This window comes from Crassostrea angulata, chromosome 10 (assembly GCF_025612915.1).
Source record: "Crassostrea angulata isolate pt1a10 chromosome 10, ASM2561291v2, whole genome shotgun sequence".
Taxonomy (NCBI): Eukaryota; Metazoa; Mollusca; class Bivalvia; order Ostreida; family Ostreidae; genus Magallana; species Magallana angulata.
Window position 1 is genome coordinate 19753934 of NC_069120.1, and position 13930 is coordinate 19767863.

Here is a 13930-nt window from a genome sequence, read left to right on the forward strand (position 1 = left end):
AGGTAGAACATTAAATATGTTTTTGAACTTGTTTGAACATGTCCCTAGTCAACACATATCAGGTACTACACAAAAATTGCAATCATTAGGTTGCTCCTCGTGGAGTCTCGCGAGATTTCAAAACGTTATCTTAAAGCTGGTCAAAACGTCAAAAACGGCAAAATAATAGGATTGATAAAGTATTTTTTTCATGCAATAAATGAACGTTCTTTCTGCTTTAAATTCATAAAAGAGACAGAATGTCTTTCCCACACTGCAATTATTATGCACAACAACAAATAAATCTAACAATAGGTATTGTTTGGGGGTTGAAAGCGACATGTGGTATACATGTATATTTGATAGCAATTTTTTGCAGCTTTGCAGGCAATTTTTAAGGTTCCTAAATTGCTTAAAGAATGACAACTCCCTCAAAATTTGTATACAAAAATATTTATTAACCAATTGCAATGTCGGATATTTCAAAATCAAGAAAATATTAAAGCATTTCATAATCTAAAGAAACAATTCAAAATAAATAAATGATTTACATTTAGATAAAACAAAATGTAATATATTTTGACAATAACGTCGATGAATTAACTGGTCAGAAGACTTCAATCATGACCACATCCTATCTCCAGGTGTAAACGCCAGACCAGCAGATTTAGGCCTTGAGTCCACCACCAGACTTCACTTTGTCTACCATGGACCTGGTCTAAAACGAAACTTTAAAAAATATACACACAGATATGAGAGAGAGAGAGAGAGAGAGAGAGAGAGAGAGAGAGAGAGAGAGAGAGAGAGAGAGAGAGAGAGGTGTCCTTACCCATTTGTAGATTATAACAGCCTCGAGGCTCTTTGTTGCTATGGACTCCTCAGTTTCCCCTGCGATCAAACCGTCCGCTTTTTGAGCTGTTGCCTCCATACAGTTCTGGGGATCAAATTGTTCCACTTTAATCAAAACATCCGCGGGGGTTTTGAGTTTCTGCATGCAATTCCCCCAGTCCTAAAACCAAAACCAAAGACAATTTATTCAACAATATTTCCTACTCACAAGTATTTCTTAAGAAAGTAGACTGAAAATGATATGGATCGATTTCAGAAATCTACAAAAAAAACCCCATTTCTAACCAGTTAAGGAACGATATCATATTATGTCTGCGTATTAATATAGGCATTTCTTTTAAAGACGACTTTCAAATGCTTTGATAAGCTTATGAAATATCATCTACAATTCAATAGCAATAATGAACGGTCGTTCATTAATGTCCGTTTCGTACCAATCGAAAATGATACTTATACTTTTTGGTAACTGATTGAATGGTTCAGAAATTCTTTCACAAAGTCTTTCTTTTATATTTTTTTTATATATCTGCAATGATCGGTGCCTTCATACCCGTGTGAAACACCAAAGAAGACATTTTTATTTAAATTTTGTGAGAATAAAAATATTTATTACCCTCATAACCTCCGGTTGGTAGATAAGCAAAAGAAATGCTTCCATGACATTTTTAACGCCTTGTGGAGGCCGACCAAGGGTCCTTAGAGATGCCAGGGTATTCTTGTTCATATCTGTACTTCACTAAAGTCTTTCAGGAATTACAGAATGTGACTTTATATATATAGAGGCATACGATATTTAATATGTTTACTTTGGTAGTAAATATTACCGTGATTCAACAGAAAATCCTTCCGACTACTCTCATAGGTTATTCCTGCATGACTAACGGAGAACTTCAACGTCGATATAATCAAAACCTTGGAATTCTTGCTTCAAAACAAGTTAAAGGGACTTGGACACGATTGGGATTTGGAATTCATTGTCCCATTTCTTACCCTCAGACTCCCTACTTCACTTGTTTTGCAATTTTTGAGAATGCAATTGATCGTGTTTGATTTAATTTTTTACTAATATACAAATCTTGGCCAAAAAAAAAAACACCCTAAAAACAAACAAAACAAAAATAACCCCCAAAAAGACCCCCTTCCTGAAAAACCTAATCGGGAATCATCTAAATGTGTATGGGAGGGGAATGGTGGTCTTGAATTCCATTTGTACCTAAAGAATTTGACCACCTTGTGGTGAATATTACCGTAATACAATGTACCTATATTAAATGTTTAACAGTAATCAAACGTGAACAATTTTGTTCAAATCCGAAAATGTCACACACAATAATTTTGCTTCATACTATATGATTACTTTCATGTTGTATATTTTATTTGATTTTGCAATTTAAGATTATATACTAGAAGGTTTAACCGGTATTTAAATTCACCGACAATTAGTTTGTCTTTCTTAGTCATTATGGAATAACCAATTTGATAAGATTTAAGGGTTTCCTCTTTTAAGCCCGATTCATTTCTAATATATTTACATCTACAAAGTATTATTCCCTCTATTTCTTACGAAAACTTATAGTTAATTCATAACTCTATAGAAACAGCCAGACTGAAATCTACATGCCCCGTTCATCGATTGGTCGAAATCTACAGCGGCTGAAACTTGAGTAGAAATTGATAGGTCTGAAATTGACACGCCCTGTTTATCGATTGGTCTAAACCTACAGCGACCTACAAAATATCACGGACTGCACGAAAAAATCATGATGATGCCAGACTCTCAGTCTCACAGGAGACGATTAGGCTGTTCCTTTTAGCTAACCTACTTACGTACAACAACAGTAATTTAAAGTAATTTAAAGTAATAAGTAAATCATTGATTTGTTAAAGAGAGATATTAAGATAAACAATAAAATGCTTTCTTTGATGATTCATGCGGGTTATGAAGGTAGCGATCATTGCAGAAAAAATTTACATAACCCGCTAACGAGGGTTATTTTTCTGCAATGTCGCTACCTTCATATCCTGAATGAATCACCAAAGAAAGCATATTATTGTTTAAATAACTACCACTACCATGTTTTAATTAACAGAAGCGTCATTCCTATAAATCATTATTTTGTTTCGAAGGATCTGTATATCTATATGTATATTTATAGATAAGAAATTTGCCATCTTGAAGGGCCTTGCTAAGCCCCCAAGAGTCGTCGATTCTTTTGCTTGTCTACCAACCGGAGGATATAAAAGTGAGAGATAAATATTATTCGCCATTCTTACATGTAACTGTACATGTACACTGTACATACTGATCATGTAACTAGTTTTTTGTACTTGTAACATCCAAATCATATGCTTAGGACTGGAAAAGTGGTCAGAGGAAAATGTCTGACCCAGATCTTATGATTAAAATGGAAAATTTGGATCTCCAGTACTGTACACTATCTACAGCCCAGAAAGCCGAGGGTTTGATCGCAGCGGAAACTGAGGATTCTATCAAAGTACAATGCTTTGATGCTGATTATGTTTATAAATGGGTAAATCTCTCTCTCTCTCTCTCGCTCTCTCTCTCTCTCTCTCTCTCTAAAATATATCATTTCTGTCTATGATATTAAATGTCGTTTTAGACCAAGTCCATGGTAGAGAAGGTAAAGGCTAGTGGTGGATGCAAGGCGTAGATCTGCTGTACACATCTGAAAATAGGAAGTTGGCATGATGAAGGTCTTCCGATAATGGACAGGTTTTGACAATATTCCACGTTTCAGTCTTCTACAGTACTATACACGGATCCAAATAGAAACTTTTTAACTATTTCTACAATTAATTTGTTTTAAAGTTAAGAGTTATTCCAATATATTTTTAGCCACCAAGAATGAATCCATCTATTTCTGACGGATTTGTAATTGGTTGCCCTATAGAAACTGACAGGGCTGAAATCAACACAATCCAGTTCTAACTAGTTTATCGACAAATTGAAACCCTTCAGCAACTTAAGGTTCTCGACACCTTTGGGGGAAAATTCTGCATACAAGCCCAAAGTTATACATTACTTAAAGATCCTGCATATTTTCGAATTGAAAATGGCAGAGAAAAATTCAAATTTTTGGGGAAAAAACAACTTTTTAAAATTTTACCATTATTCACAAATACATATTAAAAGTCCATGCAGCATTCGAACTCGGGACCTGCTGGTCAGTAGATCGAACTATACCCATTTCGCTAGAGAGTGACACGCCGAATTTTAGCGATATAAACTGTTTCGTATTAAACTTGCCATGTTGTGGCGTACTGACATAAAAAAAAAGTAGAAGTCACGGGGTGTCGAGGATCCTTAAGAAAAATCACGGACTGCACGAAGTAATTATTATGACGTCAGACTAAAATTTCCACATTTAACGTACTGATATACATTAAATGGTGTGTACGGTTCTTGAACTTCCTTGTTTCTGCAAAAACCTTCACAAAACTGTTGTCAAAAGACGAAAAAAGCAATAAATATGAGATTTTATATGTTCTTTTGTATGCAAATTACGCGTAAAAGAACAGAAGAATGCATTTCGTAATCACTTAGAACTGCGCAGATATGAAAGAAGGTCATTGGTGTACACTCTACAACCATTTGTTGAGAAAAAAGGTTGCAGCTTGCCCATTGAAGTTGTAGCTTGTCTCAAAGTAGGGTACATATTGCACATAAGTTAGTGATATCCAAGGAGTCAAAATCTTACATTTGATACTTAAAAACCTATAAGCTGTATAGGTTTAAAGATATTTGAAAAAAATTATTTCATGTAATCGATGAAATGGAAAGAATAGGTTAATCTCGAGACGTTCGGTCTGACAGGTGATATATATTACTTTTCACGTTATTGGTACGGTGGCTTTATTCTGTTCCTTTAAATTGTAATAAGAATTTTAACAGATCCCGGTTCTGGGAGCCGGGTGTAATGGAAACATGTACTTATTATCACTAAAGGTATTGACCAGCCAGCATTTGATGATCTGGAATTATGTTAGATAAAAAGACACTTTATCCTTATATCAATTCAGTTTTGGTTTTGTCAACATACACAATTTTCTCCAAGAATTTAAGGAACAAATGAACGTAAATGATGCATTAATTAAACAATTTACAAGTTATCACTTCTAATAATACAAGACCTGGATGATGAAATCATTTTCATTAACACGTATATGTATTGTAGTTTAAAATCTTGCTATGCCATATGATTAGCTACGTTGTGAACTGAAACTTTTATCAACCGAGTGATGCATTTATTTCAGAACAAGTACTGTGCCATTGCATTAATATTTGTAAGATAAACCAATTCATATGAAAAGATCGAATAAAACTAATTCAAATGTGTATATTATCACTTCTAATAATACAAGACCTGGATGATGAAATTCGGCGAAATATACACATTTGAATCAGCGTGTATGGCTTTAAAGGAGTCGACATGAAAACAACCCGAACGCAACCCGAAATACCAATGTATGGTGCAGTCTTTGGAGAAAAAAGCTTTATATTCTGTTGTTATTTCATACACTGTATAGGCCTACACACGTTCTTTTTTTATGAATTTCCGTCCATTTTCTGTTACTTATACTTTAATAAATACATTTTCATCATTTCCAGAATCCTTTGTTTCTAAATAGAAAAAATGTTATCTTTAAAATGTAAAAGTATGTAGCATTAGGTTGGAAATTGAATACGATCGACTGATTTTTCTTACAATTCTCGCATTTAGAGTTGTTTGCCCTTGGACCCTCTGGTCAGGGAATGAACCGCTGCCAAAGCATCGGTAGTCTGAAGGTAGAACATTAGATATATTTTAGGACTTGTTGAAGCTTTACATGTAAATGTTTATTTTCACTTGATTTATATTTTCTTCATATCTAGAAGTTTTCTAGTTATAAAGGGTTATTCATTTCATAACTTCATAATACGTATTCCGAGAACTCTTCCAAACTACATGACTTTAGCATTGTTCGGTTTATTATTAAGCGACAGAGTTTATTTGAATAATTGTAATGTTTATTGTTAAATTATCTCAAGATCGATCAAACCTAAATGTAAAGCTACACGAGGACTTCCAAATAATTGTTGTATCGATACATGATCCATATATGAGAGAAAAGACCTTTTTCTTTCAGGCAACGTTCTCATTAACAATTACGAAAATTTACGTAACTTTTATACTAACTTGGTGTATTTTAAAAATCAACCAATGCGTACCGTCAAGTATGAAAATCGGAGACAAAGGTTATGATTGCGATTAACTTTGTTAAAAAAATTAGGAGAGGCGTACCCCCAGTACATGTCCCTAATCAACAGATAGCTGTTTCTACATAAATATATCAATCATTTAATAGGTTGCTCCTCGTGGAGTCTCGCGGGAATTCAAAACTTTATCTTAAAGCTGGTCAAACCGCCAATAATTCTAACCACATTTATTGTTTTGGGGTTGTAAACTACATGTGGTATACATGTTTATTTGATAGCAATTTTTTTTTGCAGCTTTGTAGGCAATCTAGAGGTTCCTATATTTACAAAGAATGATAACTCCCTCAAAATAATATACAAAAATATTTATTAAACAAAGACGAATATTTCAAAATCAATAAAATATTAAACCATGTAACAATCTAAATAAACAATTCAAAGTGAATTAATGATCAAATATACATTTAGATAAAACAAAATGTTATATATTTTGACAATAACGTCGATGAATATTAACTGGTCAGAAGACTTCAATCATGACCACATCCTATTTCCAGGTGTAAACGCCAGACCAGCAGATTTAGGCCTTGAGTCCATCACCAGACTTCACTTTGTCTACCATGGACCTGGTCTAAAATGAAACTTAAAGAATTATACACACAGATGAGAGAGAGAGAGAGAGAGAGAGAGAGAGAGAGAGAGAGAGAGAGAGAGAGAGAGAGAGATGTCCTTACCCATTTGTAGATTATAGCAGCCTCGAAGCTCTTCTTTGCTATGGACTCCTCAGTTTCCCCTGCGATCAAACCGTCCGCTTTTTGAGCTGTTGCTTCTATACAGTTCTGGGGATCAAATTGTTCCACTTTAATCAAAACATCCGCGGGGGTTTTGAGTTTCTGCATGCAATTCCCCCAGTCCTAAAACCAAAACCAAAGACAATTTATTCAACAATATTTCCTACTCACAAGTATTTCTTAAGAAAGTAGACTGAAAATGATATGGATCGATTTCAGAAATCTACAAAAAAAACATTTCTAACCACTTAAAGAGCGATATCATATTATGTCTGCGTATTTAATATAGGCATTTCTTTTAAAGACGACTTTCAAATGCTTTGATAAGCTTATGAAATATCATCTGCAATTCAAATAGCAATAATGAACGGTCGTTCATTAATGTCCGTTTCGTACCAATCGAAAATGATACTCTTACTTTTTGGTAACTGATTGAATGGTTCAGAAATTCTTTCACAAAGTCTTTCTTTTATACTTTTTTATATATCTGCAATGATCGGTGCCTTCATACCCGTGTGAAACACCAAAGAAGACGTTTTTATTTAAATTTTGTGAAAATAAAAATATTTATTACCCTCATAACCTCCGGTTGGTAGATAAGCAAAAGAAATGCTTCCATGACATTTTTAACGCCTTGTGGAGGCCGACCAAGGGTCCTTAGAGATGCCAGGGTATTCTTGTTCATATCTGTACTTCACTAAAGTCTTTCAGGAATTACAGAATGTGACTTTATATATATAGGCATACGATATTCAATATGTTTACATTGGTAGTAGATATTACCATGATTCACGGTTTGAACAGAAAATCCTGCTGACCACTCTCATAGGTTATTCCTGCATGACTAATGGAGAACTCCGACGTCGATATTAACAAGACCTTTGACTTTTATTAGGACGTAGCTGTCTATTTCTTGCGCCGTTTATTGCAAAATCTCCGAGAAATATAGGCATTCCCAAAACTATCGTAACTGCAATTGTTGAGAGAGAGAGAGAGAGAGAGAGAGCACACACACGAGAGCACACTTGACTTAATATGCATAGGTATGTCGTAGGTATGAGACGTATGAAGAAAAGAGAGCTATTCCGATTTTAACCACCTATGTGTAAAATACTAATAGTGTCCTTTCCGATATATTTTATTTTATCAAATAAAATAAACAACATGACTACTTTCATGTTGTATAAATGATATCTCTCTCTCTCTCTCTCTGATTTTGCAATTTATGATTATGTACTAGTAGGTTTAACTGGCATTTAATTCACCGACAATCAGTTTGTCTTTCTTAGTCATAATGGAATAACCCATTTGATAAGCTATAAGGGTTTCGTCATTCCTATAAATCCTTATTTTGTTTTGAAGGATCTGTATATGTATATTTATGGATAAGAAGAAATTTGCCACCTTGAAGAGCCTTGCTGCGCCTCCAACAGTCGTCGCAGATGTCATGAAAGCATTTCTTTTGCTTGTCTACCAACCGGAGGATATACAAGTGAGAGATAAATATTATTCGCCATTCTTACATGTAACTGTACATGTACACTGTACATACTGATCATGTAACTAGTTTTTTGTACTTGTAACATCCAAATCATATGCTTAGGACTGGAAAAGTTGTCAGAAGAAAATGTCGGACCCAGATCTTATGATTAAAATGGAGAATTTTGATCTCCAGTACTGTACACTATCTACAGCTCAGAAAGCCGAGGATTTGATCGCAGCTGAAACTGAGGAATCCATCAAAGTAAAATGCTTCGATGCTGTTTATGTTTACAAATGGGTAAAAAATCTCTCTCTCTCTCTCTCTCTCTCTCTCTCTCTCTCTCTCTCAAATATATCATTTCTGTCCATGATTTTAATTTTCGTTTTAGACCACGTCCATGGTAGAGAATGTAAAGGCTAGTGGTGGACGTAAGGCGTAGATTTGCTGCACACATCTGAAAATAGGAAGTTGGCATAATGAGTCTTCCGATAATGGGCAAGTTTTGACAATATTCCATGTCTCAGTCATCTACAGTTATATACATGGATCCATATAGAAACGATTTAACATAATATGTTTTACGGTGTGACCGTTGGGGCGAGCGCAGGAGGAACCACATATCTTTCACCATCGTTAAATGCAACCCGTGGACCAAAAAACTTTGACTTTGTCTCGAAAACTTATCAAACTTTTATTCCAATGGTCCCTTAAATTCCTAGGCCTATACACTTAAACAAACTACCACTGAGCATTAATAAAATGTTAACAGACTTATTAAAATATTTTGATAAACAAAAAGCCGTTTGTGGTTTTTTTTAAATGTAAATACAATTATGTTTTATCATTCCGTTACCTTTTAACAATGATCATTAAAATCAGTAAACAATAAATTGTGTGTATATGTGTTATTTCTCATTGTGTTCCTTGTTGTTACCTGTGTTTTAATTATTTTCCTCTGTGCCATCAATTTTTTTTTTTAAATCTTTTTAATTTTTGTACGCTATATTAGCGTTGTACACATGTGCCTTCACCCTTTTTTAGTGTGTGATATCCAATATTATTTAAGGGTTTGACCACATATGCAACTATAACAAATACATGTAGATATTTAGACAGTTTATTTTTTTCTTTTATTTATTCATTACAAAATGACGTGGATGCACGTAGATCTAATAATGATTGAACTTTTCTTTTTTAATAATTTTTTGTCGCCTACATGTACCTATAACGTATGCATATATGATTGGATCAATATGACAGTAAATTTAGCATGGAACTTGCATGTGTATTTACCGAGCAAAAAAATTATCAAAACAAAACTAATCAGCCAAAGAGTCGCCGTTAACACTGATATTGAGTACTTCCTACGAGTTACATCTAGTACAGATGCTTGATCCACCTCTTTTATCGCTGGAAATTATAGCCCGAGATCACTGTGACGTCATACTTAACTTTCTTTTGCGCTCGACAGTTTTCGTAAATTGTCGGACAAATTCGAGGAAGGAAATGACGTCATATGTCAGCAAAAGTTCAGAAAGGTACAGTTTTTTGCAAAAGGATATGTTTTGTTTACTTTAATGATATTAAAAGGATTATTTATGGTTAAATGAAAATGATATATGCGATTTAGAGGTAAGAATTTTCCGTAGAAACACTTCCTGTTCCACCACGTTGCTATGCATCGCAAAGGATTATTGGGATATGTAGAACTTTTTCACGCGGGTCCACAAAATTTTCTTTGAACAATGTGCAGATTTCAACTCGAATTTCTTCCGTTCGCACGAGTTGTCTATGGAGCTCGCTACGCGAGCGGCGCTTCGCGCCGCCTCGCCGTTTGGTCGAAATCTACAGCGGCTGAAACTGACAGGACTGAAATTGACGCGCCCTGTTTATCGACTTGTCGAAACCTACAGCGACCTAATAGAAATCACGGACTGCACGAAATAGTCATGATGATGTCAGACTCAAAGACTCACGGGAGATGTTTTGGCTGTTTCTTTTAGCTAACGTACTAATGTACAATAACAGTAATTTAGTGAATTTTACTTTTCATAATAAATTTAGTTTAATTAGTTTAAAGAAAGATGTTGATATACAACTATTTAATGCTTGAACAGTCAATAGACCCAAATATTTTTCCCTTGAAAAAATTCGGGTCTATTGACTTTTCAGGCATTAAATAATTGTTTTATTACCTTATTCCGTTCTTAGTATTTTGTGTTCACAATTATAAATTACAGAATGTTTTCATACCATTATGCATTCAGGCCATTGTTAATCAATACCAAGATGACTTAAAAGATGAATTTGAAGACCAATAGTAAAATAAACATAATAAAGTTATCTTTTAATCTTATAGCAATTAAACTTTCTCTAAAATACGTTGCCGGTCCAATAGATCGCAGTCTATTGACCGGCGGTCCAATTAATCATAGTCTATTGCCGGCGGTCAAGTAGATTGCAGTTCTATTGACCGGCCTTTTCAATAGCTGAATACAACGAAAGACGAATAGGGCCACTTAAAAAATATTTTTATCTCGTAATTAAGAGAAAAGATCTCGTTATTACGAGTTAATTATCTCGTTGTTACGAGTTAATTATCTCGTTATTACGAGAAAAGATCTCGTTATTACGAGTTAATTATCTCGTTATTACGAGAAAAGATCTCGTAATTACGAGAACAAGCTCGTTAGTACGAGAAAAGATCTCGTCATAACGAGAAAAGATCTTGTTATTACGAGATAATTTTCTCGTAATTACGAATAAGATCTCGTTATTATGAGTTAATTATCTCGTTATTACGAGAAAAGATCTATTTAAAATGGCGCGTTTCATTATCATATTCTTTTTATGTAAAGTGTATGAACTACTACAATGTCTATTAATATACACATACTGTTTAAAAGCGTACACATTATTTGATATAAAACCGGACCAAGCAGTTTTAAAGAAATGTCAGAAGAAGTAGCAAATTCAGATTGATTAATAAATTCATTGAACTGTTTATTGGTAATTAAGAAGGATACGTGTAATTTGTTTTCAGACTCCAAAATGTTAATATACAAAATCAACTATTTTCAATATATACGAGTGGGTTTGTGTATGAACATATAAAACACAATTCGGGTAAATCCTGTGTATTCATGACTGAAATTATATAGTTATTAAAGGTATCTGTAACTAAAAGAATTGTGTTTTACGACTATAGGACTACCTGGTATTTACTTCGGAGTGGGATTATAATATATATAAGTTGAATAGTAAAATTACATGAAGTTCTTTCCTTTTATTCATATAAGATAAAATGCCAAACCCGATCATTTTAATATGTAGAAATTAATATAATTGAATAAACGTTTCTGGAATGAAAAAGATAGACTGAAAGGGTGATCCAGTCGACTTGGAATTCTTTTCAGAAACGCACAATTTATATAGATCTTTTCTCGTATTAAAGAGATTTTTTCTCGCAATAACGAGATAATTAAATCGTACATTGTAATAACGAGATAGTTAACTGGTAATAACGAGATCTTTTCTCAAAATATCGAGATAATTAACTCGTAATAACAAGAAAATTTTCTCGTAATTACAAGATCTTTTCTAGTAATAACTAAATAATTAACTCGTAATAACGAGATCTTTTCTCGTAATTACAAGATAAATTTTTTTTTTACTATGGCCCTATTCGTCTTTCGTAGAATACACCTACAAAATAGTCGAAAATATTTCACCTGTAATAAAACGACAAAATCCCTTTGATTAGGTAATATTATAAACAATAAAATGCTTTCTTTGATGATTCATGTGGGTTATAAAGATAGCGATCACCGCGGAATTAACTGGCAAGACTGGAAATAAACAGCTTACGTCAATTTTACCCGTTACAGTCAAAACATTTGAAATGGGCGGGAACAAATTAACGCGGACGTTTGAGAAAACATTGGATTGAAACTACAGTTCTATTTTCAACCCAACCCAGCATTTGTAACTTGATTAGCTATATAAGTTGAAGCGATGGAAAACATTTTATTTAGTATTAGCAAAGCGATTGATAAACTTTCTATGTCATCAATCAGTATATAATCAGCAAGTATGAGAAAACCCCAATTCGGGAGAGATTTAATGCAAGGCAAAGCATTGTCCGATGACATCAGAATATAAGTCGTCACAAGTTAGTGTATAGTTAGATAAACAATTAACGAGCATATGTATTCGAACAAATTTACTTACATGTAGCAAAAAAGACAATTTTTATCTGGGTATGATTTTGATTTATTCCATCGGAAATTAAATTATTCTCCTCTGGAAATAAACCCCGTTTCAACAATGGCCCACTTGATTTCATACTTTCAGACTTAAAAAATGACAGATTTTTTTTTTTTGGGGGGGGGGGGGGGGAGGACAACTTTTTAAAATCAAACCATTATTCACAAATTCAAAAGTCCCTGCAGTATTCAAACGGGGACCTGCTGGTCAGTAGATCAAAGTGCACCATTTGCGCTAGAGAGAGATATGCCGAATTTTATCGATATGAACTGTTTCATAATAGATTAAACTGACATAAAAAGTAGAAGTCACGGGGTGTCGAGGATCCTTAAGAAAAATCACGGACTGCATGAAGTAATTATTATGATATTACTTTTCACGTTATAAGTACGCAGGCTTTATCCTAACGTTATTCCTTGAAATTGTAATAAGAATTTAACAGATTAACGGTTAAAGCTCCTGGGGGTGTAAAGGAAATTACTTCTTACATGTATCACAAAAGGTATTGACCAGCCAGCATTTGATGATCTACAATTATGTTAGGTGAAAACAGACACTTTATTTCCTATATATCCATTCAGTATTGGTTTTGTCAACATTGTTGTGTATATTTTAATTTTTGGTTAAACATGCTTACAAGATTTTCTCCAAGAATTTAAGGAACAATTGAACGTAAATGATGCATTAATTAAACTATACACGCCATCACCTCTAATAATACAAGACCTGGCTGATGAAATTCGCCGAAATATACACATATGAATTAGTTTTAAGTATCCGATCTTTTCCATATGAATTGCTTTATCTTATAAATTAAATTCAGGCAATGGCACAGTATTTGTTCTAAAATAATTGCATCGCTCGGCTGATAAAAAAGTTTCAGTTAACAACATAGCTAGTCATATATTGCATAGCAAGATTTTCAATTGCAATAATTATACATGTACGTGTTAATGAAAATGATTTAAATCAGCCAAACTCTTATACATAACCACATACTGAATCGTAGGGGGAGAGAGCATTCATCGCTACAGAACTTCATTGTAATACAGACCATTTAATAAAGGAAACTAGTTATACAAAATCTATATTGATACTTACTTTTATAATTAAAACCACATTTTCCTTTATGAAGCTATTGAATTGTGTCGAGGTTTGCCAGTTCAAAAAAGGAGAAATGTTTATATATCCGCAAGAATTGCAGCTAGCCATTTCGGCTTCTTATTATCTATAGAAAGATCGGGAGTCCATTTTGATTGAAGTGTACAATATGAAACGATTTATTTTTCCTAACGATTTTCTCTTTCATGAACAATAAATTTTCTTTCCTATTCTTTCCCTTTT

General features: G+C 33.7%; 3 protein-coding genes across 6 annotated transcripts; 1 reads left to right on the plus strand and 2 right to left on the minus strand.

Moving 5' to 3' along the window:
* Positions 1-415: 415 nt before the first annotated feature.
* On the minus strand, positions 416-1749 carry LOC128166687 (uncharacterized). Of its 2 annotated transcripts, XM_052832000.1 has the most exons (4): positions 1653-1749; positions 1442-1571; positions 809-988; positions 416-697 (listed from the first exon to the last, which is right to left on the minus strand). In XM_052832000.1, the coding sequence occupies exons 2-4, from the start codon at positions 1550-1552 to the stop codon at positions 647-649; spliced, it is 342 nt and encodes a 113-aa protein (XP_052687960.1). In that variant the 5' UTR covers positions 1553-1571; positions 1653-1749; the 3' UTR covers positions 416-646. The 2 variants fall into 2 exon arrangements, with proteins under 2 accessions (XP_052687960.1, XP_052687961.1); XM_052832001.1 differs by lacking the exon at positions 1653-1749 and having other exon boundaries at positions 416-708; positions 1442-1637.
* Positions 1750-6396: 4647 nt separating this feature from the next.
* On the minus strand, positions 6397-7684 carry LOC128166455 (uncharacterized). The gene is made up of 3 exons (XM_052831631.1): positions 7412-7684; positions 6781-6960; positions 6397-6677 (listed from the first exon to the last, which is right to left on the minus strand). The coding sequence occupies exons 1-3, from the start codon at positions 7520-7522 to the stop codon at positions 6627-6629; spliced, it is 342 nt and encodes a 113-aa protein (XP_052687591.1). The 5' UTR covers positions 7523-7684; the 3' UTR covers positions 6397-6626.
* A 147-nt stretch (positions 7685-7831) lies between these two features.
* On the plus strand, positions 7832-9210 carry LOC128166454 (uncharacterized). 3 transcript variants are annotated; one of them, XM_052831630.1, is made up of 4 exons: positions 7832-7880; positions 8200-8329; positions 8513-8617; positions 8709-9210. In XM_052831630.1, the coding sequence occupies exons 1-4, from the start codon at positions 7873-7875 to the stop codon at positions 8757-8759; spliced, it is 294 nt and encodes a 97-aa protein (XP_052687590.1). In that variant the 5' UTR covers positions 7832-7872; the 3' UTR covers positions 8760-9210. The 3 variants fall into 3 exon arrangements, with proteins under 3 accessions (XP_052687590.1, XP_052687588.1, XP_052687589.1); XM_052831628.1 differs by having other exon boundaries at positions 7858-7880; positions 8441-8617; XM_052831629.1 differs by having other exon boundaries at positions 7858-7880; positions 8441-8581.
* Positions 9211-13930: the final 4720 nt, after the last annotated feature.

What these genes read in the sequence shown, in the direction of transcription:
- LOC128166687 (XM_052832000.1), bottom strand. Translation starts at nt 1,552, where the DNA reads ATGAACAAGAATACCCTGGCATCTCTAAGGACCCTTGGTCGGCCTCCA. An exon ending in ACCAACCGGAGGTTATGAGG is followed by an intron (nt 989 to 1,441) that starts GTAATAAATATT and finishes TTTTGGTTTTAG; the next exon opens with GACTGGGGGAATTGCATGCA. An exon ending in CTGTTATAATCTACAAATGG is followed by an intron (nt 698 to 808) that starts GTAAGGACACCT and finishes GTTTCGTTTTAG; the next exon opens with ACCAGGTCCATGGTAGACAA.
- LOC128166455 (XM_052831631.1), bottom strand. Translation starts at nt 7,522, where the DNA reads ATGAACAAGAATACCCTGGCATCTCTAAGGACCCTTGGTCGGCCTCCA. An exon ending in ACCAACCGGAGGTTATGAGG is followed by an intron (nt 6,961 to 7,411) that starts GTAATAAATATT and finishes TTTTGGTTTTAG; the next exon opens with GACTGGGGGAATTGCATGCA. An exon ending in CTGCTATAATCTACAAATGG is followed by an intron (nt 6,678 to 6,780) that starts GTAAGGACATCT and finishes GTTTCATTTTAG; the next exon opens with ACCAGGTCCATGGTAGACAA.
- LOC128166454 (XM_052831628.1), top strand. An exon ending in ACCAACCGGAGGATATACAA is followed by an intron (nt 8,330 to 8,440) that starts GTGAGAGATAAA and finishes TCATATGCTTAG; the next exon opens with GACTGGAAAAGTTGTCAGAA. An exon ending in CTGTTTATGTTTACAAATGG is followed by an intron (nt 8,618 to 8,708) that starts GTAAAAAATCTC and finishes TTTTCGTTTTAG; the next exon opens with ACCACGTCCATGGTAGAGAA.